Source organism: Nerophis ophidion, linkage group LG26, assembly GCF_033978795.1.
Source record: "Nerophis ophidion isolate RoL-2023_Sa linkage group LG26, RoL_Noph_v1.0, whole genome shotgun sequence".
NCBI classification, from domain to species: domain Eukaryota; kingdom Metazoa; phylum Chordata; class Actinopteri; order Syngnathiformes; family Syngnathidae; genus Nerophis; species Nerophis ophidion.
Genome location: NC_084636.1, coordinates 38,257,804 through 38,282,176, shown reverse-complemented (window position 1 = coordinate 38,282,176; position 24,373 = coordinate 38,257,804). Strand labels below are relative to the sequence as shown.

General features: G+C 41.2%; 1 protein-coding gene across 2 annotated transcripts in view; it reads left to right on the top strand.

Annotated features, from left to right (window-relative positions):
- The window catches only part of LOC133543701 (vigilin-like), a 74,939-nt gene that overhangs the window by 48,344 nt on the left and 2,222 nt on the right, over positions 1-24,373 (top strand). For both annotated transcript variants that reach the window (XM_061888417.1, XM_061888415.1), the window contains exons 18-27: positions 1,505-1,726; positions 1,805-2,020; positions 2,083-2,221; positions 7,971-8,110; positions 8,188-8,292; positions 10,656-10,790; positions 10,866-11,009; positions 11,083-11,262; positions 16,049-16,165; positions 16,239-16,376. In XM_061888417.1, coding sequence (XP_061744401.1) covers positions 1,505-1,726; positions 1,805-2,020; positions 2,083-2,221; positions 7,971-8,110; positions 8,188-8,292; positions 10,656-10,790; positions 10,866-11,009; positions 11,083-11,262; positions 16,049-16,165; positions 16,239-16,376 — 1,536 coding nt within the window. The remainder of the gene's footprint in view (positions 1-1,504; positions 1,727-1,804; positions 2,021-2,082; positions 2,222-7,970; positions 8,111-8,187; positions 8,293-10,655; positions 10,791-10,865; positions 11,010-11,082; positions 11,263-16,048; positions 16,166-16,238; positions 16,377-24,373) is intronic.

Below are 24,373 nucleotides of genomic sequence, written 5' to 3'. Positions count from 1 at the left end.
TTATAAGCTCTATTAAACTTAAATACCATAGATCAAATATATTTACCCCAGTAATATCATCAACATTTACTGTCAGGTTCAAACACCGATGACATCTATTAAACAAGACAAGAGGCAAAGAATTAAACAGACAGAATTCAATTTGGATTCAATTGAGGAGAAACGCCGGGTCACTGTACTCTTGTATAGTCTCCAAAACGCTCTGGCGAAAAATAGTACAAGTCCTCCTTTATTTGTCTTTCTCTGACCACATGACCACAGCTGTTTCTAAGGACGAGGTCGTAAAAAGTTCCCAGAAAAGGTCGTAAAAAAACAGTACAAAGAAAAGGTTCGTAAAAGAGTTCAAAGAGACGTTCGTAAAACGGTTGAAAAAGAAAGTCGCTTGGTCTCCGGTCCTGGTCCTGGTCCTGCCTCCTCGTCGCTTGCACAGTCCTTGGGAAAGACAATATCTTTCTGTTTTATTCTAATACATGAAAGAAAACAGGAACACCTTCATGTTGCCCCCCACCTACGCAGTCTACGAGTCTTACTCTCAGTAGGTTTTAAAGACCACTTTTGGGCTTCTCTCTGGGAACTCTTTTCAACACAAAGTTTTTGTGGTAACTTAGATAGAATTATTCTAACACTTACCTGACTGGATGAAGTCCTTGGGTTCAAATACTAGTGTGGCCTCAATAGCCCTGCTGTAGTGTGTAGCATGCTGGGAACTATCTGTACATGTGATGAGGAATGCACCGTGCAGGGTTGAAATTCTACTGAGTTTGCATTAAATCACGTTGTTTTAGCTAATAATCATGCTGCACGATCTAGCATGTTGCATTCAATGTTTCAATCAATCAATCAATGTTTATTTATATAGCCCCAAATCACAAATGTCTCAAAGGACTGCACAAATCATTACGACTACAACATCCTCGGAAGGACCCACAAAAGGGCAAGGAAAACTCACACCCAGTGGGCAGGGAGAATTCACATCCAGTGGGACGCCAGTGACAATGCTGACTATGAGAAACCTTGGAGAGGACCTCAGATGTGGGCAACCACCCCCCCCTTTAGGGGACCGAAAGCAATGGATGTCGAGCGGGTCTAACATGATACTGTGAAAGTTCAATCCATAGTGGCTCCAAGACAGCAGCGAGAGTCCCGTCCACAGGAAACCATCTCAAGCGGATCAGCAGCGTAGAGATGTCCCCAACCGATACAGGCGAGCGGTCCATCCTGGGTCTCGACTCTGGACAGTCAGTACTTCATCCATGGTCATCGGACCGGACCCCCTCCACAAGGGAGGGGGGGACATAGGAGAAAGAAAAGAAGCGGCAGATCAACTGGTCTAAAAAGGAGGTCTATTTAAAGGCTAGAGTATACAGATGAGTTTTAAGATGAGACTTAAATGTTTATTCCCATTAACTTCCCATGGAAAGTTTCCAACTTTGAATATTCCCGGAATTTTGCAACCCTAGTTCCACTGTATTTTTAACCAAAACCCTCAAACGTCATTCCCTAGCAAACGAAAAGCCACTCGGCCGAGCTGCGAGCCAAGCCAGAGTACCACAAGTTCCTCATCGGCAAAGGTGGCGGCAACATCCGCAAGGTGCGCGACAGCACCGGCGCCAGGATCATCTTCCCCACCGCCGAGGACAAAGACCAGGAGCTCATCACCGTCATCGGCACGGAGGAGGCCGTGCGTGACGCTCAGAAGGAGCTGGAGGAGCTGATCAAGGGCTTGGTATGACTCTGCACGCGCCACTGGCTCGTGAAGGACGGGCCTTTTGACACCTTTGCCTGTTCCCCCACCCGCCCGTAGGACAACGTCATTGAGGACTCGATGAACGTGGACCCCAAGCACCATCGCTACTTCGTGGCTCGCCGAGGCCAAGTCCTGCGGGACCTGGCGGACGAGTACGGCGGCGTGATGGTGAGCTTCCCTCGCACGGGCACGAGCGACAAGGTCACACTAAAAGGAGCCAAAGAGTGCGTGGAGGCGGCCAAGAAGCGCATGCAGGAGATAGTTGAGGACTTGGTGAGTGCCTACCGGAATGTTCTTTTCCCCTGTGTGCAACGCTCATCTGCTTCTTGTTCCAGGATGCCCAAGTCACCATCGAGTGCACCATTCCTCAGAGGTTCCATCGCTCCATCATGGGGCCCAAGGGCTCTCGCATTCAACAGATCACCCGAGACCACAATGTACATATTAAGTTCCCAGACCGGGAGGACCCTCAAGGTAAAAGACTTGGCGTCTTCTCACAAGAACAGAATGTGTTCCAGACCAACTCTTAAGATATTGTTAGACAAAGAAATCTCTCGCGAACCAGCTTTTTTCTTTGTTCCATTTCCACTTTATCCACCGCTTCAGGGGGGGAAGCAGTGCACTGTCAACACCGTGTATGGTGAAGTGAAGTGAATTATATAGCGCTTTTCTCAAGTGACTCAAAGCGCTTTACATAGTGAAACCCAATATTTAAGTTACATTTAAACCAGTGTGGGTGGCACTGGGAGCAGGTGGGTAAAGTGTCTTGCCCAAGGACACAACGGCAGTGACTAGGATGGCACAAGCGGGAATCGAACCTGCAACCCTCAAGTTGCTGACACGGCCACTCTACCAACTGAGCTATGCCGCCCCAGGTGGCAATAAATACTGGTGGGGATGGTGTGCTGCTGACCTCGACTGCGGCTGTTGTGGAACACTTGGAAGACCTCCTCAATCAGACCATCACGCCTTCCTATGAGGAAGCAGTGCCTGGGGAATCTGTGGTGGGCTCTCCTACAAACCCATATGAGTTGGGAAATTGTGTTAGATGTAAATATAAACGGAATACAATGATTTGCAAATCCTTTTTAACCCGTATTCAATTGAATGCACTACAAAAACAAGATATTCCATGTTCAAACTCATAAACTTTATTTTTTTTTGCAAATAATAATTACCTTAGAATTTCATGGCTGCAACACGTGCCAAAGTAGTTGGGAAAGGGCATGTTCACCACTGTGTTACATCAGCTTTTCTTTTAACAACACTCAATAAACGTTTGGGAACTGAGGGAAAACTAATTTTTGAAGCTTTGAAAGTGGAATTCTTTCCCATTCTTGCTTTATGTAGAGCTTCAGTCGTTCAACAGTACGGGGTCTTGTTGTCGTATTTTACGCTTCATAATGCGCCACACTTTTTTGATATGAGACATGTCTGGACTGCAGGCGGGCCAGTCTAGTACCCGCACTCTTTTACTACGAAGCCACGCTGTTGTAACACGTGGCTTGGCATTTTTTTGCTGAAATAAGCAGGGGCTTCCATGATAACGTTGCTTGGATGTCAACATATGTTGTTCCAAAACCTGTACGGACCATTCAGCATTAATGGTGCCTTCACAGAGTTGTAAGTTGCCCATGCCTTGGGCACTAATGCACCCCCATACCATCACAGATGCTGCTCTTTGTTACAGAGGACATCACGTCCCCAGTTTCCAAATATAATTTGAAATGTGGACTCGTCAGACCACAGAACACTTTTCCACTTTGCATCAGTCCATCTTAGATGAGCTCGGGCCCAGTGAAGCTGGCGGCGTTCCTTGATAAATGGCAAGCTTTGCATAGTAGTTTTAACTTGCATTTACAGATGTAGCGACTAACTGTAGTTACTGACAGTGGTTTTTTGAAGTGTTCCTGAGCCCATGTGGTGATATCCTTTACACACTGATTTCGGTTTTTGATGCAGTACCGCCTGAGGGATCAAAAAGGTCCGTAATATCATCGCTTACGTGCAGTGATTTCTCCAGATTCTCTGAACCCTTTGATAATTTTACGGACCGTAGATGGTAAAATTCCTAAATTCCTTGCAATAGCTCGTTGAGAAATGTTGTTCTAAAACTGTTCGACAATTTGCTTACAAATTGGTGACCCTCGCCCCATCCTTGTTTGTGAATTACTTAGCATTTCATGGAAGCTGCTTATATACCCAATCATGGCACCCACCTGTTCCCAATTAGCCTGCACACCTGTGGGATGTTCCAAATAAGTGTTTGATGAGCATTCCTCAACTTTATCAGTATTTATTGCCACCTTTCACAACTTCTTTGTCACATGTTGCTGTCATCAAATTCTAAAGTTAATGGTTATTTGCACACAAAATTTTTTTATCAGTTTGAACATCAAATATGTTGTCTTTGTAGCATATTCAACTGAATATGGGTTGAAAATGATTTGCAAATCATTGTATTCCGTTTGTATTTACATCTAACACAATTTCCCAACTCATATGGAAACGGGGTCTGTACATCACACAACCAACGTGATTGCTCTGTAACATGCTGTATGAGACTTGTGCAGTACAACATAAGTGGCTGCAAGACGTACTTGGTCAACAGCCATACAGGTCACACTGAGGGTGGCCGTGTAAACAACTTTAAGACTGTTACTAATATGCGCCACACTTTGAACCCACACCATAAAGAATGACAAACACGATTTTGGAGAACATCCGCACCCTAACACAACTTAAACACAAGAGAACAAATACCCAGAACACCTTGCAGCCATAGCTCTCCCGGGCTAAAATATACACCACCTCAACCGACGCAGGTGGGGGGGTTGGTGGTAGCGGGGGGGTGTATATTGTAGCCTGGAAGAGTTAGGGCTGAATGGGATACTGGGTATTTGTTCTGTTGTGTTACAGTGCTGATGTTCTCCCGAAATGTGTTTGTCATTCTTGTTTGGTGTGTGTTCATATGGCACATATTTGTAACAATTTTAAAGCTTTTTTTTTACGGCCACCCTCAGTGTGACCTGCGTAGCTGTTGATCAAATATGTCTTGCAACAGCACACGTGCGCACGGCCGGTTGCAACGTATTGGGCTTGCACGCTGTCTGAACAGGATGTAGATGGCGCTAAAGACAGTGCCATCATTGCGCTCGAATAATGTTGATTGCATATAAATCTACAGGAATTTCCAGAGAATGCATCTCTGGGAAAATTGGTAACGTTTGCAAGTATGACGCTGTCAAGCGCCGTTCATATTAAACTCGCGGGCCGCACCAACGTTAATTTGTCATATCAAAGTGCGGACCACAAAATAAGCGGGCCGCATGTTTGAGACCCCTTCTTTTGATGATATTATGGAGCGTGGATGTTGAAATCCCTAAATTTCTTGCAATTGCACTTTGAGAAACGTTGTTCTTAAAGTTGTGGACAAAAGGGTGTACCTCGCCCCATCCTTTCTTGTGAAAGACTGAGCATTTTTTGGGAAGTTTTTTTTCATACCCAATCATGGCACCCACCTGTTCCCAATTAGCCTGCACACCTGTGAGATGTTCCAAATAAGTGTTTGATGAGCATTCCTCATCATTTATCAGTATTTATTGCCACCTTTCCCAACTTCTTTGTCACAAATTCTAAAGTTAATGACTATTTAAAAAAAAAAAAGGTTTATCAGCTTGAACATCAAATATGTTGTCTTTGTAGCATATTCAACTGAATATGGGTTGAAAATGATTTGCAAATCATTGTATTCCGTTTTATATTTACATCTAACGCATTTTCCCAACTCATATGGAAACAGGGTTTGTATTTCTGGGGCTGAGGTAGTTAAAAAGCTCCTCTCTGACAAGGCCCCAGGGGTGGATGAGATCCGCCCGGAGTTCCTTAAGGCTCTGAATGCTGTGGGGCTGTCTTGGTTGACAAGACTCTGCAACATCGCGTGGATATCGGGGTCGGTGCCTCTGGATTGGCCAGACTGTGGTGGTGGTCCCTCTCTTTAAGAAGGGGAACCGGAGGGTGTGTTCCAACTATCGTTGCATCATACTCCTCGGCCTTCCCCGTAAGGTCTATACACGCTGGAAAGTTGAACCTCGGATCCAGAAGGAACAGTGTGACTTTTGTTCTGGTCGTGAAACGGTAGACCAGCTCTATACTCTCGGCAGGGTCCTTGAGGGTGCATGGGAGTTTGCCCTTCGTGGACTTGGAGAAGGCATTCGACCGTGTCCCTCGGGAAGTCCTGTGGGGAGTGCTCAGAGAGTATGGGGTAACGGACTGTCTGATTGTGGCGGTCCGCTCCTTGTATGATCAGTGCCAGAGCTTGGTCCGCATTGCTGGCAGTAAGTCGGCCTTGTTTCCAGTGAGGGTTGGACACTGCCCTTTGTCACCCATTCTGTTCATAACTTTTATGGACAGAATTTCTAGGTGCAGTCAAGGTTTTGAGGGGATCCGGTTTGGCGGCTGCAGGATTAGGTCTCCGTTATTTGCAGATGATGTCCTGATGGCTTCATCTGGCCAGGATCTTCAGCTCTCGCTGGATCGGTTCGCAGCCGAGTGTGAAGCGACTGGGATGAGAATCAGCACCTCCAAGTCAGAGTCCATGGTTCTCGCCCGGAAAAGGGTGGAGTGCCATCTGCGGGTTGGGGGGGAGACCCTGCCCCAAGTGGAGGGGTTCAAGTACCTTGGAGTCTTGGTCACGAGTGAGGGAAGAGTGGCTGGTGATAGTGACAGGTGGATTAGTGCGGCGTCTTCAGTAATGCGGACGCTGTATCGATCCGTTGTGGTGAAGAAGGAGCTGAGCCGGAAGGCAAAGCTCTCAATTTACCGGTCGATCTACGTTCCCATCCTCACCTATGGTCATGAGCTTGGGTTATGACCGAAGGGACAAGATCACGGGTACAAGCGGCCCAAATGAGTTTCCTCTCCTTAAGAGAGAGGGTGAGAAGCTCGGCCATCTGGGAGGAACTCAAAGTAAAGCCGCTGCTCCTCCACACGAAGAGGAGCCAGATGAGGTGGTTCGGGCGTCTGGTCAGGATGCCACCGGAACGCCTCCCTAGGGAGGTGTTTGGGGTACGTCCGACCGGCAGGAGGCCAAGGGGAAGACCCAGAACACGCTGGGAAGACTGTACCCAGCCACTCTCCCCAAGTGGCTGAAGAAGATGGATGGTTGGGGGTTTGAATAAAACCGTGAAAGCTGTTTGTGGCACTTTGACACATTTATTTTTGCTTATATGTGACCTGTATCCAATTTTTTTATTTTTTTTTTTATATATCATTGTGTCAGTACTAGGGTTGTCCAGATACCAATATTTTGGTACCTGTACCAAAATGTTTTTAGATACTTTTCTGAATAAAGGGGACCACAAAAAAATGTAATTTTTGGCTTTATTCTAACAGAAAATCTTAGTGTACATGAAACGTGTTTATAATTGCAATTTAGTCCTTAAATAAAATGGTGAACATACTAGACAACTTGTCTTTTAGTAGTAAGTAAACAAACAAAGACTCCTAATTGGTCTGCTGACGTACGCAGTAACATATTGTGTCATTTACACACCTATTATTTTGTCAACATTATAAAGAACAAACTGTAAAAAAAGATTATTAATCTACTCATTTACTGTTGCTATCTAAGCAAGCTTGCTGTTAGCAGTTAGCTTTTGTATCCTCCTACAGTCTGTAGTGAAGCATGTTTAGCTATTCCTCGTCTTCCAGTGATAATGATACTTACAAGAAACATACTTTGTCGCCATGCAGTCCAAGATTAGTGATTTTGAAGTAGCGGATGGATGTTAGCTGCTAGCTACCTAGCCATGTCTTAAAGCACCTCTTCCTGAGGGTGTTTCAGTGTTATAACTTCACCTTTATCTTTACTTTTTACACCAAAATGCGTTCATTCTTCTTTTTCTGTCTACACACTGTCTGCTTGTATGTACTCTGTGTGCGCGCGCTGCCGAACATGCTCGGAACCAGCAATGTCATGAACAGGAACCGCTACCTTTCAGCGTATAGTACTGTTTTGGATTCATTAGTACTGCGATACTGTACTAGTACAGGGTTACCGGACAACCCTCCTGCACGCACTGTGATGGCCTAAAAATTGCCTTTTTAACAATCGATTCGGAATCGTGATTGGATCGACTTTAGCGGGCACTTTTTTAGTAACAGACCATGTTGTGTTGAGGCTTCAGGTCATTTTCAAATGTCTTCAAACCTTTCCCTTCAGCCGCAGACGCCATCCAGGAGAACGGCGAGGCCAACGGTCAAGTGAAAGAGGCTGTGGATCCCAACACGCCTAAAAAGTGTGACCTGATTGTGATTTCCGGCCGCCAGGAGCGCTGCGAGGCCGCTGCAGAAGCACTGAAGGTTGGAATCCAAAGTGTGTTTTATTTTGGCGGGCACGTTCCCCTAAATGGTCATGTGTCTACATACACTCTTCTCAGGCTTTGGTTCCCGTCACTATTGAGGTCTCAGTGCCTTTTGAGCTTCATCGCTACATCATCGGACAAAAAGGAAGTGGAATTCGCAAGATGATGGATGAATTCGAGGTATGTTGCTTTCGAGGCTGGACAGTTATCCGAACTTTGATCTCTATTTTTAGCTTCTCACCATAATAAAAATACAAACCCCAAAAGCAGTGAAGTTGTCACGTTGTGTAAATAAAAAGAGAATACAATGATTTGCAAAGACAAGATATTTAACGTTCGAACTGTAATGAATTATATATTTATATAGCGCTTTTTCTCAAGTGACTCAAAGCACTTTACATAGTGAAACCCAATATCTAAATTACATTTAAACCAGTGTGGGTGGCACTGGGAGCAGGTGGGTAAAGTGTCTTGCCCAAGGACACAACGGCAGTAACTAGGATGACACAAGCGGGAATCGAACCTGCAACCCTCAAGTTGCTGGCACGGCCGCTCTACCAACCGAGCTATGCCGCCCGTTCGAACTATAAAACTTAAATTTTTTGAAATATTATCTAATTTAAAATTTGATGCCTGCAACATGTTTCAAAAAAGCTGGCACAAGTGACAAAAAAGACTGAGAAAGTTGAGGAATGCTTATCTCAAAACTGATTTGGAACATCCCACAGGTAACAGACTAATTGGGAACAGTTGGGTGCCATGATTGGGTCTAAAAGAAGCTTCCATGAAATGCTCAGTCATTCACAAACAAGGACGAGGCGAGGGTCACCACTTTGGCAACAAATGCCTGAGCAAATTCTTTGACGACGACGTTTCTCAACCAGCTATGGCAACGAATTTAGGGATTTGACCATCTTCGCACCGTAATATCATCCAAAAGTTCAGAGAATCTGGAAAAATCACTGCCTGTAAGCCATGATATTACGCACCTTGGATCCCTCAGGCGGTACTGCATCAAAAAGCGACATCAGTGTGTAAAGGATATCACCACATGGGCTCAGGAACACTTCAGAAAACCACTGTCCTTAACTACAGTTGGTCGCTGCATCTGTAAGTGCAAGTTAAAACTCTACTTTGCAAAGCAGAAGCCATTCATCAACAACACCCAGAAACTCGCTTCGCAGGGCCTGAGCTCATCTACGATGGACTGATGCAAAGTGGAAACGTGTTTTGTGCTCTGACGAGTCCATGTTTCAAATTGGTTTTGGAAACTGTGGACGTTGTAGCAAGTAATGTCTTTTTAATGGACGCCCATGCTTATTTCTGCAAGACAATGAATGCCAAGCCACGTATTACAGCAGCGTGGCTTCATAGTAAGAGTGCGGGTACTAGACTGGCCTGCCTGTAGTCCAGACCTGTCTCCCATTTAAAAATGTATGAAGGCTAAAATATGAGAAGGGGTACTGTTGAGCAACTTAAGCTGTACATCAAGCAAAAATGGGAAATAATTTCACTTCAAAAATGTCTTTCCTCAGTTCCCAAACCTTTACTGAGTGTTGTTAAAAGGAAAGGCCACTGGTAAAAATGCCTTTTTTGCAATGTGTTGCTGCCATTAAATTCTAAGTTTATGATTATTTGCAAAAATAACAGTTTGTCAGTGTGAACATGAAATATCTTGTCTTTGCAGTCTATTCAATTGAATATAAGTTGAAAAGGTTTTACAAATCATTGTATTCTCTTTTTATTTAACATTTAAACAACGTGACAACTTCACTGCTTGTGGGTTTTGTATTATAATTGAAAAAACGATTACTGGGCTGCGCAAAGTGCATTCAAATTCCTTAACTTGTGAAAGGTGATGCGGATGAGTGAGTGAATAAAAAAACCAGACGTGTCTGCTAGAAGTTTGGGATCTCACCATGGTTGCTACTTTTTGAAACAGCACTGTGATGATAAAAAATCTCGATGTAATCATATTAGTATTGACTAGACACGCTCTTGTACTTGGTATCATTACAGTAGATCTCTGGTGTAGATCCACCAATGGCATTTGTTTACATTCAGGAACAGTAAACTATCGTATCCTCCTACGGTGTGTAGTGAAGCATGTTTAGCTATTCCTTGTCCTCCAGTGATAATGCTACTTGTAAGAAACGTACTTTATTTGTCGCCATGGAGGCCAGGATTTGTGATTTGGAAGTAGCTAAAACACTGCGAATGGACGTTAGCCGCTAGCTAGCCAGCCATGTCTTTAAAGCAGCTCTTCCTGTTTCAGTGTTATAATTTCACCTTTATCTTCACTTTTTACACCAAAATGCGTCCATTCTTCCTTTTCTGTCTACACACTGTCTGCTTGTAAATACTCAGTGTGCGCGCGCTGCCAAACATGCTACTCTGCTCGTAAAACCGGCAATTGACCGGTACTTTTTTAGAGGCGGCATTGTACCAAATAGGATTCATACTAGTACAAACCTAATACACACGTACACCTTGGCGAGTCCAAATGTTTGCCCAGCTCTGCTCTAAGGTGAGCATTTCCCCAGGTAAACATTCAAGTGCCTGCTCCTGAGCAGCAGTCCGATAAAATCGCCGTCACCGGCTTGGCCAATCACCTGGACCGCGCCAGAGAAGGACTGTTGGATCGCGTCAAGGAGCTGCAGGTCGAGCAGGAGGAACGGGTGGGTATCTCCTCCACCTTGGCTCCCTTTTTGCTGGTGTCAGAGCTGTGAGAAACATCCAACTCCCTTCTGCAGGCACTCAAGAGCTTTAAACTGACCATCACTGTGGACCCCAAATATCACCCCAAAATCATCGGCCGCAAAGGTGCCATCATCACAAACATCCGCACCGAGCACGATGTCAACATCCTGTTGCCGGAGAAGAATGACGACAACCAGGTATTAACGTCATGATCTCCCAGGGAGCGTTGGTTGGCCTTGACGTTTTTTCTTCCACCCCACCTGGCTACAGGACCAGATTACCATTACAGGGTATGAGCACAAAGCCATAGCCGCTCGTGACGCCATCCAGGCCATCGTGGACGAGCTGGAGGAGATGATCTCGGAGGACATCACTCTGAATAGCAGAGTCCACGCGCGCATCATCGGCGCCAAGGGGAAGGGCATCCGCAGGATCATGGATGACTTCAAGGTGTGTGAGACAAACTCTCTGATAGAGCAGCAAGTGTTTGTTGACTTTAACTTCTTAAGGGGCCCAAGCTGTGTTTACTAGGGGTGTAACGGTACACAAAAATGTACCTTAGTTTAGAGGTCACGGTTCGGTACAGTAAGAAAACAACAAAATATTAAATTGTGTTTTTTTATTTACCAAATTTGTAAACAATGACTTTATCTTTTTAACATTATAAATAAAAATGATAAATGGGTTGTACTTGTATAGCGCTTTTCTACCTTCAAGGTACTCAAAGCGCTTTGACACTACTTCCACATTTACCCATTCACACACACATTCACACACTGATGGAGGGAGCTGCCATGCAAGGCGCCAACCAGCACCCATCAGGAGCAAGGGTGAAGTGTCTTGCTCAGGACACAACGGACGTGACGAGGTTGGTACTAGGTGGGATTTGAACCAGGGACCCTCGGGTTGCGCACGGCCACTCTCCCACTGCGCCACGCCGTCCCTCATTGGGAACACTATAATAATTCTGGGGCTTCACGGTGGCAGAGGGGTTAGTGCGTCTGCCTCACAATACGAAGGTCCTGCAGTCCTGGGTTCAAATCCAGGCTCGGGATCTTTCTGTGTGGAGTTTGCATGTTCTCCCCGTGAATGCGTGGGTTCCCTCCGGGTACTCCGGCTTCCTCCCACCTCCAAAGACATGCACCTGGGGATAGGTTGATTGGCAACACTAAATGGTCCCTAGTGTGTGAATGTTGTCTGTCTATCTGTGTTGGCCCTGCGATGAGGTGGCGACTTGTCCAGGGTGTACCCCGCCTTCTGCCCGATTGTAGCTGAGATAGGCGCCAGCGCCCCCCGCGACCCCAAAAGGGAATAAGCGGTAGAAAATGGATGGATGGATGGATGGATAATAATTCTGCCCACGTTAATCAACATTAAACTGGCTCAAGTTGTTGCTTAGATTAAATAAAATGACAAAACGTTTCTTCTACATATAAAAAGTGCAACATTAAACAGTTTTGAGTCAACTCATCAATTTATTACAGCATTTGGGAAGCCTGTAGTTGATTTTTGTTATGTAAATGTTGTGTTTTTATCAACATGTGATAGCAGAGACCCTGCCATTCAAAACTAGGCTGCTACATTACTAATGATTAATGTAACTATTGCTGAAAAAATAGTACAACAGCAATAGGAGAGACTATTCATCCCTTCATCCCTGAACATCATGGAGTTCATGCAGGCTTAATGGGACGGCGTGGCGCAGTGGGAGAGTGGCCGTGCGCAACCTGGGGGTCCCTGGTTCAAATCCCACCTAGTACCAACCTCGTCACGTCCGTTGTGTCCTGAGCAAGACACTTCACTCTTGCTCCTGATGGGTGCTGGTTAGCGCCTTGCATGGCAGCTCCCTCCATCAGTGTGTGAATGTGTAAATGTGGAAGTAGTGTCAAAGCGCTTTGAGTACCTTGAAGGTAGAAAAGCGCTATACAAGTACAACTCATTTATCATTTAATGATGCATTTACATTATTATAGCAACTATCAGAGACAGAAACTCTTCATTTAACATAATGTCCTTTTTTACTGCTTCAACACAGCTCAATCAACACTGTCCGTAACACACACACACACCGCAAAATGAGCTAACGTTACGCTAAAAGCTAATTAGCCTTCACCCTCAAGTCAGGACTGTGAGTAAGCTGAGCTGCAGTTTGGTTCTAGAAGGTCAATGGGCTTATAGTAGTTGACTGGGAGGTGTTTATTATCATTTGGGGAGAGTACGCTGCCTTATGCTCACCTGCTAAACACCTATCTGCTCGACGCTGAAGCGCTGACAACATGCGCGCTGAATACGCACTGCTGATTGGTTGTTGCCGCTCTGAATACGCACTGCTGATTGGCTGTTACCGCTATGGTTGTAACCAATCAGATGGTTGTGTGGGTGGGACAATGCTGGGTGCTGTGTAGGAGACAAAGGCAGAAAGCAGAGCAGCTTGTTAAGACTTTAATTTAGGCGGCGACTTCATATGTTCGTGTAGAAACTCGTTCGGTACACCTCCGCACCGAACCGAAACCCCCGTACCGAAACGGTTCAATACAAATACACATACCGTTACACCCTTATTGTTTACATGATTTTTTTTTTTTTTTGCTATTGGGGCTTATTGGACCCTAATTGGAATAAAAACCTAAGAATCCTCTTTTTACATGATGTACTTAGTCCATAAGGCGCAGCTTAAATGAATGGCCTATTTAAAAACTTTGTTCATAAATAAGACGCACCAGAATAGACCAGTAGTCGGCAACCTTTACCACTCAGAGCCGTTTTGACCCGTTTCACAAATTAAAGAAAACAATGGGAGCCACAAAACTCTTTTGAAATTTAAAATGAAATAACACTGCATATAAAGTTTTATTTTTGTTGCTTTGTTTTATGTATAAACAAACTACCCTATTTTTTGGAGTAAAAGTCGCACTAGAGCAGGGGTGCCCATTACGTCGATGGCGAGCTACCAGTCGACCGCGGGGGGTGTGTCAGTCGATCTCCAGCCAGGCTTTTAAAAAAAATAGAGCTAAAAATGAGTGATCATCAATCTTCACCAAGACGTCACTTAAATGACATTCACGGTACCGGAGGGTCTTGTGAGATGACGCTGGCTGCTGCAAGATCATTATTATGAAAATATGACCGAGAGGAAGGCCAGAAACACTTTTTATTTCAACAGACTCTCGCGCCGTACCTTCCGTCAAAACTCTAAAGGCCGACTGCACATTTCCTATCTTCACAATAAAAGCCCTGCTTCATGCTGCCTGCGCTAACTAAATACAGAGTCTCGGAAAAATGGCGTGCACAAGCGATCCCTCAGAAAGCTGGTGTGCACATCACTTGTGCACGGCAGTTTTCCGAGACTCTTATTTTGTTAGCGCAGGCAGCATGAAGCAGGGCTTTTATTGTGAAGATAGGAAATGTGCAGAGTTTTGACGGAAAGGACGGCGCGAAAGTCTGTTGAAATAAAAAGTGTTTCTGGCCTTCCTCTCTGTCATTTTTTCATAATAATGAAGTGGCAGCAGCCAGCGTCATCTCACAAGACCCTCGGGTGCCGTGAATGTCAATCAAGCAAGCTACGGAATTTGCCGCCAATGTTTTTCTTGTAAAGTGTATGGAAGCTGGATGAATTAGATGCCAAAAACCAACCACTTTCATGTGGTATTGTACAGAAAGGACAACTTTTTTTCTCCTCCATTTGAAAATGTGGGCGTTATCATCATTACTGTCTGATTCCAATCAATGCAAGTCATCAGAATCAGGTAATACACCAACTTATATTCTTGTCTTCATGAAAGAAAGACATCTATATGTGTTACTCATGCTTGTATTATCATTAAACACATTTAACTTGTTTACAAAAATGTCTCTTTCATAAATAAATAAATATAAATGATATATATAAATGAGGTAGATCCCCTCCAGTTGGTCAATTGAAAAGTAGCTCGCCTGCAGAAAAAGTGTGGGCACCCCTGCACTAGAGTATAAGTAGCATTTTTTTGGGAAATGTATTTGATAAAACCTAACACCAAGAATAGACATTTGAAAGGCAGTTTAAAATAAATAAAGAATAGTGAACAACAGGCTGAATAAGTGTACGTTATATGAGGCATAAATAACCAACTGAGAAGGTGCCTGGTTTAACGAAGCAATCTGTCACTCCTAATCGCTAAATCCCATGAAATATTAGACGTCTAGTCTCTTATGTGAATGAGGTAAATCAGTGGTCCCAACCACCGATTGGTACCGGGCCGCAGAATACATTTATTTTTTATTTTTTATTAAATCAACATAAAAAACAAAGATACACTTACAATTAGTGCACCAACCCAAAAAAACTCCCTCCCCCATTTACACTCATTCAAAAGAAAAATTAAATAAAATTATACTCGTTACGTTGTTGGTGTATTGTCCTAATAAAAGTCCATATGAGTACACAGTGGATGCATGTTTATTATTTTACTTTTTCCATGACAAAAAAAATCCAAAATAGCCACCCTTTGCTCTGATGACTGCTTTTCTTTGCAAAATCTTGGCATTCTCTTTATGAGCTTTAGGAGGTAGTCACCTGAAAAAGTTGTCACTCCACAGGTGTGCTTGAAGCTCATGGAGAGAATGCCAAGCAGTAATCAGAGCAAAGGGTGGCTATTTTAAAGAAACTAGAATATAAAACATGTTTTCAGTTATATCTCTCCATGAGCTTCAAAAGGTAGTCACCTGAAAAAGTTCCCACTCCACAGTTGTGCTTGAAGCTCGCAAAGCAGTAATCAGTATAAGAAGCTCTAAATGAAACTTAGAGCTGAATGAAATCCCTGTTGACATCATTACATTTTGTAAACAACATGACAATATCTGTGAAGGCACCATTAATGACAGGTACATAAAGCTTTTGGAGCAACATATGTTGCCGTCCAAGCAACGTTATCATGGACGCCCCTGCTTATTTCAGCAAGACGACGCAAAGCCACGTTGTTGATATTTCAGTGTGAAGATGAAATATTCAATTGAATGGACTGCAAAGACAAGATATAAGTTGAAAAGGATTTGTTGTTTTCTCTTTTTATTTACCATTTACACAACCTGACAACTTCACTGCTTTTGGGCTTTGTAGTTTATTAAATGAAGACTTTTGTCAGGTGTGTCATTCCCACCTCAGCGACAACGATACACATCTTTACCACGTCATCTTGCTCCTGTTCCTCCCTCTTCCACGCTCAGTTTGTCAGTCACGCCGCGTCCGCCTTGTCCGCAGGTGGATCTCAGGTTTCCTCAGAGCGGAGCCGCGGACCCCGACCTGGTGACGGTGACCGGGCGTCCCGAGCTGGTGGACGAAGCCATCGACCACCTCCTCAACCTGGAGGAAGAATACGTGAGCGAGCGCGGCGAGAGAAGGTGAGGCACAAAAAGGGGCACCGTGACGCTAACGCTGCCGCTCTTGTCAGATGGCGGACATCGTGGAGAACGAGGGCAAGGCCTACATGAGGTCATCCGGGGGCGGAGCTTCGTCCATGGATGAACATCGCGGACCGTCCAAGGGCTTTGTGGTGAGGGAGGCTCCCTGGACCACGGGCACTGAGAAGGTGAGATGACAACTTTTCCACGTTTGATACCACTATGATATCAGCAGGAATATCGTACACACTTTTATTTAAGTTGAAGTCAAAAAGAGAACAATGGTTACTTGTACAGCGCTTTAACGCCTTCAAAGCGGGATTTTCACTACTTTGGTGTTATTTAAATCATGTTTTTGAAAATCAACTTTTAAAAATGAGCTCATTACAAGTGCTGGACAGTTTTTATTATCACATCCAAGTCCCAGTTAGTCGCAAGTCCAAGACCTGGTGTCTAGACAGCAAGCACACCATAAACTAGTCTTTTGTCGTGCCCTATAAAGCATTAATACTGTAAAAACAGCATAAACTAGTCTTTTGTCGTGCCCTGTAAAGTGTTAATACTGTAAAAACAGCATAAACTAGTCTTTTGTCGTGCCCTGTAAAGTGTTAATACTGTAAAAACACCATAAACTAGTCTTTTGTCATGCCCTATAAAGTGTTAATACTGTAAAAACACCATAAACTAGTCTTTTGTCGTGCCCTATAAAGTGTTAATACAATACTGTAAAAACACCATAAACTAGTCTTTTGTCATGCCCTATAAAGTGTTAATACTGTAAAAACACCATAAACTAGTCTTTTGTCATGCCCTATAAAGTGTTAATACTGTAAAAACACCATAAACTAGTCTTTTGTCGTGCCCTATAAAGTGTTAATACAATACTGTAAAAACACCATAAACTAGTCTTTTGTCATGCCCTATAAAGTGTTAATACTGTAAAAACACCATAAACTAGTCTTTTGTCATGCCCTATAAAGTGTTAATACTGTAAAAACACCATAAACTAGTCTTTTGTCATGCCCTATAAAGTGTTAATACTGTAAAAACACCATAAACTAGTCTTTTGTCGTGCCCTATAAAGTGTTAATACAATACTGTAAAAACACCATAAACTAGTCTTTTGTCATGCCCTATAAAGTGTTAATACTGTAAAAACACCATAAACTAGTCTTTTGTCATGCCCTATAAAGTGTTAATACTGTAAAAACACCATAAACTAGTCTTTTGTCGTGCCCTATAAAGTGTTAATACAATACTGTAAAAACACCATAAACTAGTCTTTTGTCATGCCCTATAAAGTGTTAATACTGTAAAAACACCATAAACTAGTCTTTTGTCATGCCCTATAAAGTGTTAATACTGTAAAAACACCATAAACTAGTCTTTTGTCGTGCCCTATAAAGTGTTAATACTGTAAAAACACCATAAACTAGTCTTTTGTCGTGCCCTATAAGGCGTTAATACTGTAAAAACAGCATAAACTAGTCTTTTGTCGTGCCCTATAAAGTGTTAATACAATACTGTAAAAACACCATAAACTAGTCTTTTGTCATGCCCTATAAAGTGTTAATACTGTAAAAACACCATAAACTAGTCTTTTGTCGTGCCCTATAAAGTGTTAATACAATACTGTAAAAACACCATAAACTAGTCTTTTGTCATGCCCTATAAAGTGTTAATACTGTAAAAACACCATAAACTAGTCTTTTGTCATGCCCTATAAAGTGTTAATACTGTAAAAACACCATAAACTAGTCTTTTGTCGTGCCCTATAAAGTGTTAATACAATACTGTAAAAACACCATAAACTAGTCTTTTGTCATGCCCTATAAAGTGTTAATACTGTAAAAACACCATAAACTAGTCTTTTGTCATGCCCTATAAAGTGTTAATACTGTAAAAACACCATAAACTAGTCTTTTGTCATGCCCTATAAAGTGTTAATACTGTAAAAACAGCATAAACTAGTCTTTTGTCGTGCCCTGTAAAGTGTTAATACTGTAAAAACACCATAAACTAGTCTTTTGTCATGCCCTATAAAGTGTTAATACTGTAAAAACACCATAAACTAGTCTTTTGTCGTGCCCTATAAAGTGTTAATACAATACTGTAAAAACACCATAAACTAGTCTTTTGTCATGCCCTATAAAGTGTTAATACTGTAAAAACACCATAAACTAGTCTTTTGTCATGCCCTATAAAGTGTTAATACTGTAAAAACACCATAAACTAGTCTTTTGTCGTGCCCTATAAAGTGTTAATACAATACTGTAAAAACACCATAAACTAGTCTTTTGTCATGCCCTATAAAGTGTTAATACTGTAAAAACACCATAAACTAGTCTTTTGTCATGCCCTATAAAGTGTTAATACTGTAAAAACACCATAAACTAGTCTTTTGTCGTGCCCTATAAAGTGTTAATACAATACTGTAAAAACACCATAAACTAGTCTTTTGTCATGCCCTATAAAGTGTTAATACTGTAAAAACACCATAAACTAGTCTTTTGTCATGCCCTATAAAGTGTTAATACTGTAAAAACACCATAAACTAGTCTTTTGTCGTGCCCTATAAAGTGTTAATACTGTAAAAACACCATAAACTAGTCTTTTGTCGTGTCCTATAAGGCGTTAATACTGTAAAAACAGCATAAACTAGTCTTTTGTCGTGCCCTATAAAGTGTTAATACAATACTGTAAAAACACCATAAACTAGTCTTTTGTCATGCCCTATAAAGTGTTAATACTGTAAAAACACCATAAACTAGTCTTTTGTCGTGCCCTATAAAGTGTTAATACAATACTGTAAAAACACCATAAACTAGTCTTTTGTCATGCCCTATAAAGTGTTAATACTGTAAAAACACCATAAACTAGTCTTTTGTCATGCCCTATAAAGTGTTAATACTGTAAAAACACCATAAACTAGTCTTTTGTCGTGCCCTATAAAGTGTTAATACTGTAAAAACACCATAAACTAGTCTTTTGTCGTGCCCTATAAAGCGTTAATACTGTAAAAACAGCATAAACTAGTCTTTTGTCGTGCCCTATAAAGTGTTAATACAATACTGTAAAAACACCATAAACTAGTCTTTTGTCATGCCCTATAAAGTGTTAATACTGTAAAAACACCATAAACTAGTCTTTTGTCGTGCCCTATAAAGCGTTAATACTGTAAAAACAGCATAAACTAGTCTTTTGTCGTGCCCTATAAAGTGTTAATACAATACTGTAAAAACAGCATAAACTAGTCTTTTGTCGTGCCCTATAAAGTGTTAATACAATACTGTAAAAACACCATAAACTAGTCTTTTGTCATGCCCTATAAAGTGGTAATACTGTAAAAACAGCATAAACTAGTCTTTTGTCGTGCCCTATAAAGTGTTAATACAATACTGTAAAAACACCATAAACTAGTCTTTTGTCATGCCCTATAAAGTGTTAATACTGTAAAAACACCATAAACTAGTCTTTTGTCGTGCCCTATAAAGCGTTAATACTGTAAAAACAGCATAAACTAGTCTTTTGTCGTGCCCTATAAAGTGTTAATACAATACTGTAAAAACAGCATAAACTAGTCTTTTGTCGTGCCCTATAAAGTGTTAATACAATACTGTAAAAACACCATAAACTAGTCTTTTGTCATGCCCTATAAAGTGGTAATACTGTAAAAACAGCATAAACTAGTCTTTTGTCGTGCCCTATAAAGTGTTAATACAATACTGTAAAAACACCATAAACTAGTCTTTTGTCATGCCCTATAAAGTGTTAATACTGTAAAAACACCATAAACTAGTCTTTTTTCATGCCCTATAAAGTGTTAATACTGTAAAAACACCATAAACTAGTCTTTTGTCATGCCCTATAAAGTGTTAATACTGTAAAAACACCATAAACTAGTCTTTTGTCATGCTCTATAAAGTGGTAATACTGTAAAAACACCATAAACTAGTCTTTTGTCGTGCCCTATAAAGCGTTAATACTGTAAAAACAGCATAAACTAGTCTTTTGTCGTGCCCTATAAAGTGTTAATACAATACTGTAAAAACACCATAAACTAGTCTTTTGTCATGCCCTATAAAGTGTTAATACTGTAAAAACACCATAAACTAGTCTTTTGTCGTGCCCTATAAAGCGTTAATACTGTAAAAACACCATAAACTAGTCTTTTGTCATGCCCTATAAAGTGTTAATACTGTAAAAACACCATAAACTAGTCTTTTGTCGTGCCCTATAAAGCGTTAATACTGTAAAAACACCATAAACTAGTCTTTTGTCATGCCCTATAAAGTGTTAATACTGTAAAAACACCATAAACTAGTCTTTTGTCGTGCCCTATAAAGTGTTAATACTGTAAAAACACCATAAACAAGTCTTTTGTCGTGCCCTATAAAGTGTTAATACTGTAAAAACACCATAAACTAGTCTTTTGTCGTGCCCTATAAAGTGTTAATACTTTAAAACCTTTTAAAGCAGGGGTGCCCATTACGTCGATCGCGAACGACCGGTGGATCTCGGAGGGTGTGTCAGTCGATCTCAAGCCAGGCATTAAAAAATGTACATAAAAATGAGCAATCATCAATCATACCAAGACTTCACTTTCGTCAGTTGTTTGACATTCTCGGCACCCGAGGATCTTGTGAGATGACGCCGGCTGCTGCGAGCTCATATTTAAGAAAAAAATGACTAACAGGGCGGACGCGGAGAAACACATTTTATTTCTAGAGACTCCGTACCTACTGTCAAAACTCTTAAAGAGCGACTGCACAGTTCCTGTCTTCACCATAAAAGACCTGTTTCATCCTGCCTGTGCTAACAAAATAAGAGTCTCAGAAAGCTAGCAAGCTACGGAGTTTGATGCCAATGTATTTCTCACTTGCTTGCCCACCCGCACACTCACTGACGTCACTCACCTGCTGCCAGACATTAAAGGGCCACACACATATGCTACTCTCATAACAAAGTGTTTAAAAACGAGTATGCAAGTTGGACAAATGAGATGCCAAATCCAACCACTTTCATGTGGTATTGGACACAAAGGAGGACTTTTTTTTTTCCTCCATTTGAAAATGCGGGCGTTATCATCACCACTGTCTAATTCCAATCAATGCAAGTCATCAGAATCAGGTAATACACCAACTTATATTCTTGTCTTCGTGAAAGAAAGGAATCTATGTGTGTTAAACATGCTTGTATTATCATTAAACACCATTAACTTGTTAACAAAAATGTCTCTTTCATAAATAAATAAATATAAATTATAAATAGGAATGAGGTAGATCTCCTCGACTTGGTCAATTGAAAAGTAGCTCACCTGCAGAAAAAGTGTGAGCGCCCCTGCTTTAAAGCCTTACTCTACTTGGGTCGGAGCGTCATTTGCAACATTACTTGGAGGTAGTATGGTTGAGTCCGCTCTCAGTGCTGCTGGAGTTGATAGCTCAGCATGGAAAAAAAGTACCAGGTTCAGTACCCATTGCCATATAGGAGGTATGACAAAATGTATTTATTATTAACTGTCTGGAATGGACTTATGCCGTCTAAGTTGGAGTGGTAATTGTTTTTTGATGACACCTAGTGGTCACAATGTCTCATGACGCAGTAAGTCCAATGATGCGAACACATGTGTTACTGGATTCTTTCTAATACTGCATTAGAGACTTTGTATGTGTAAAAAGTATGCAACTATGATTATTTGAGACTTTCCCATATTGACTGGATATTTTCTGATATTTGTATGTGTAATCAATATGTAATTATAATGATTTGATGCTTGTTTGTATTGACAAATGTGCTGCTTTACACTGCAATGTTGATAAATTAAGTTGAATGATGCGGACATGTTTGTTACTGGATACTTTCTGATACCGCCTTGGAGACTTTGTATGTGTAAGCAATATGCAACTATAATGTTTTGATGCCTGTTTATTTGGACGAATGTGCTGTTTTACGCCGCAATGTTGTTAAATTACGTCAAATGATGCGGACACTTTTGTTACTGGATACTTTCTGATACCGCCTTGGATACTTTTGTATGTATAAGTATTATGCAATTACAATTATTTGATACTTGTTTATATTGACAAATGTGCTGTTTTACACTGCAATGTTGTTCAATTAAGTTGAATGATGCGGACACGTTTGTTACTGGATACTTTCTGATACTGCCTTCTAGACTTTGTATATGAAAGTAATATGCAACTATGATTTTAAGACTTTCTCATATTGACAAGTGTGCTATTTTACGCTGCATTGTTGTTAAATTACATCGAATGCTGCGGACACTTTTGTTACTGGGTACCTTCTAATCAGAGGTGGGTAGAGTAGCCAGAAATTGTACTCAAGTAAGAGTACTGTTACTTTTAGAGATTTATTACTCAAGTAAAATTAAGGAGTAGTCACCCAAATATTTACTTGGGTAAAAGTAAAACGTATGTTGTAAAAAAACTACTCAAGTACTGAGTAACTGATGAGTAACCTGTTTGTTTAATGATTACGGCAACAAATAATGCACAAAAACATAAAAATAGCAATGAGCAAATTCAGAGCCATGAATATCTCTTAGGCTACTAAAACAATAATATATTTTAAATAATAGTACATTAAAATAAAAAAAAACTAAGGCACATTGAGCCACAATAACTTAACTGCACCATAGGCTCAATAGGCATTCATTGATTGATTGATTGATTAAAACTTTTATTAGTAGATTGCACAGTACAGTACATATTCCATACAATCACCACTAAATGGTAACACCCCAATACGTTTTTCAACGTTAATCAATTACTTAATAAATGACCAAGTCGAGGTGATCTACCTCATATATAAAGTATATAATTTGTATTTATTTATTTTGCCGTTTTTGTTGACATGTTTAAGGTGTTTTAATGAATGTACATGCATGTTTAACACATAGATTGTTATCTTTCGTGAAGACAAGAATATAAGTTGGTGTATTACCTGATTCTGATGACTTGCATTTTAGTGCTGATAACGTCCACTTTTTCAAATGGAGGAGGAAAAAAAGTTCCTCCTTCCTGTCCAATACCACATGAAAGTCGTTGGTTTTTGGCATCTTATTTGTCCAGCTTCCATATTGGTTTTTATACACTTTACAAGAAATACATTGGCGGCAAACTCCGTAGCTTGCTAGCTTGTTTGTGCTGGCTTTCGGAGACTCTTATTTTGTTAGCGCAGGCGCGATGGAGCGGCGCTTTTATTGTGAAGACAGGAACTGTGCGATCAGTCTTTAGGCTTTTGACGGGAAGTACGGTTGAAATAAAAATTGTCTTTTTTCCTTTACACTTTTGATTGATTTCTTGATTGATACTTTTATTATTAGATTGCACAGTACAGTACATATTCCGTACAATTGACCACTAAATGGTAACACCCGAATACGTTTTCAACTTGTTTCAGTCGGGTCATGTGACCGCCTGGCTCTGTTTGATTGGTCCAACGTCACCAGTGACTGCATGTGATTGGTGAAAGGCAGGCATGTGTGGATCCTACTTTGAAGCTCTGTCATTAACCAAAACAAACATTAACAAATCGATTAAAAAAAAAAAGTAGCGAGTAGCGAGCTGAATGTAGATAAATGGAGTGGAGTAAAAGTAGCGTTTCTTCTCTATAAATATACTCAAGTAAAAGAATGTTGCATAAAAACTACTCGTAAAAGTATGTTGCATAAAAACTACTCGTAGAAGTACTATTTATCCCAAAAGTTACTCAAGTAAATGTAGCGGAGTAAATGTAGGGGGTTACTACCCACTTCTGCTTCTAATACCGCCTAGGAGACTTTGTATGTGTCAGTAATTTGCAACTAGAATTATTTGATGCTGGGTTTTTTTTGACAAAGGTGCTGTTTTATGCCGCAACTTTGTTAAATTAAGTTGAATGATGCGGACACTTTTGTTACTGGATACTTTCTAATACTGCCTTGGAGACTTTGTATATGAAAGTAATATGCAACTATAATGATTTGAAGTTTGTTTATGTTGACAAATGTGCTGTTTTACACTGCAATGTTGAATGATGCGGACACGTTTGTTACTGGATACTTTCTAATACTGCCTTGGAGACTTTGTATATGAAAGTAATATGCAACTATAATGATTTGAAGTTTGTTTATATTGACAAATGTGCTGTTTTACACTGCAATGTTGAATGATGCGGACACGTT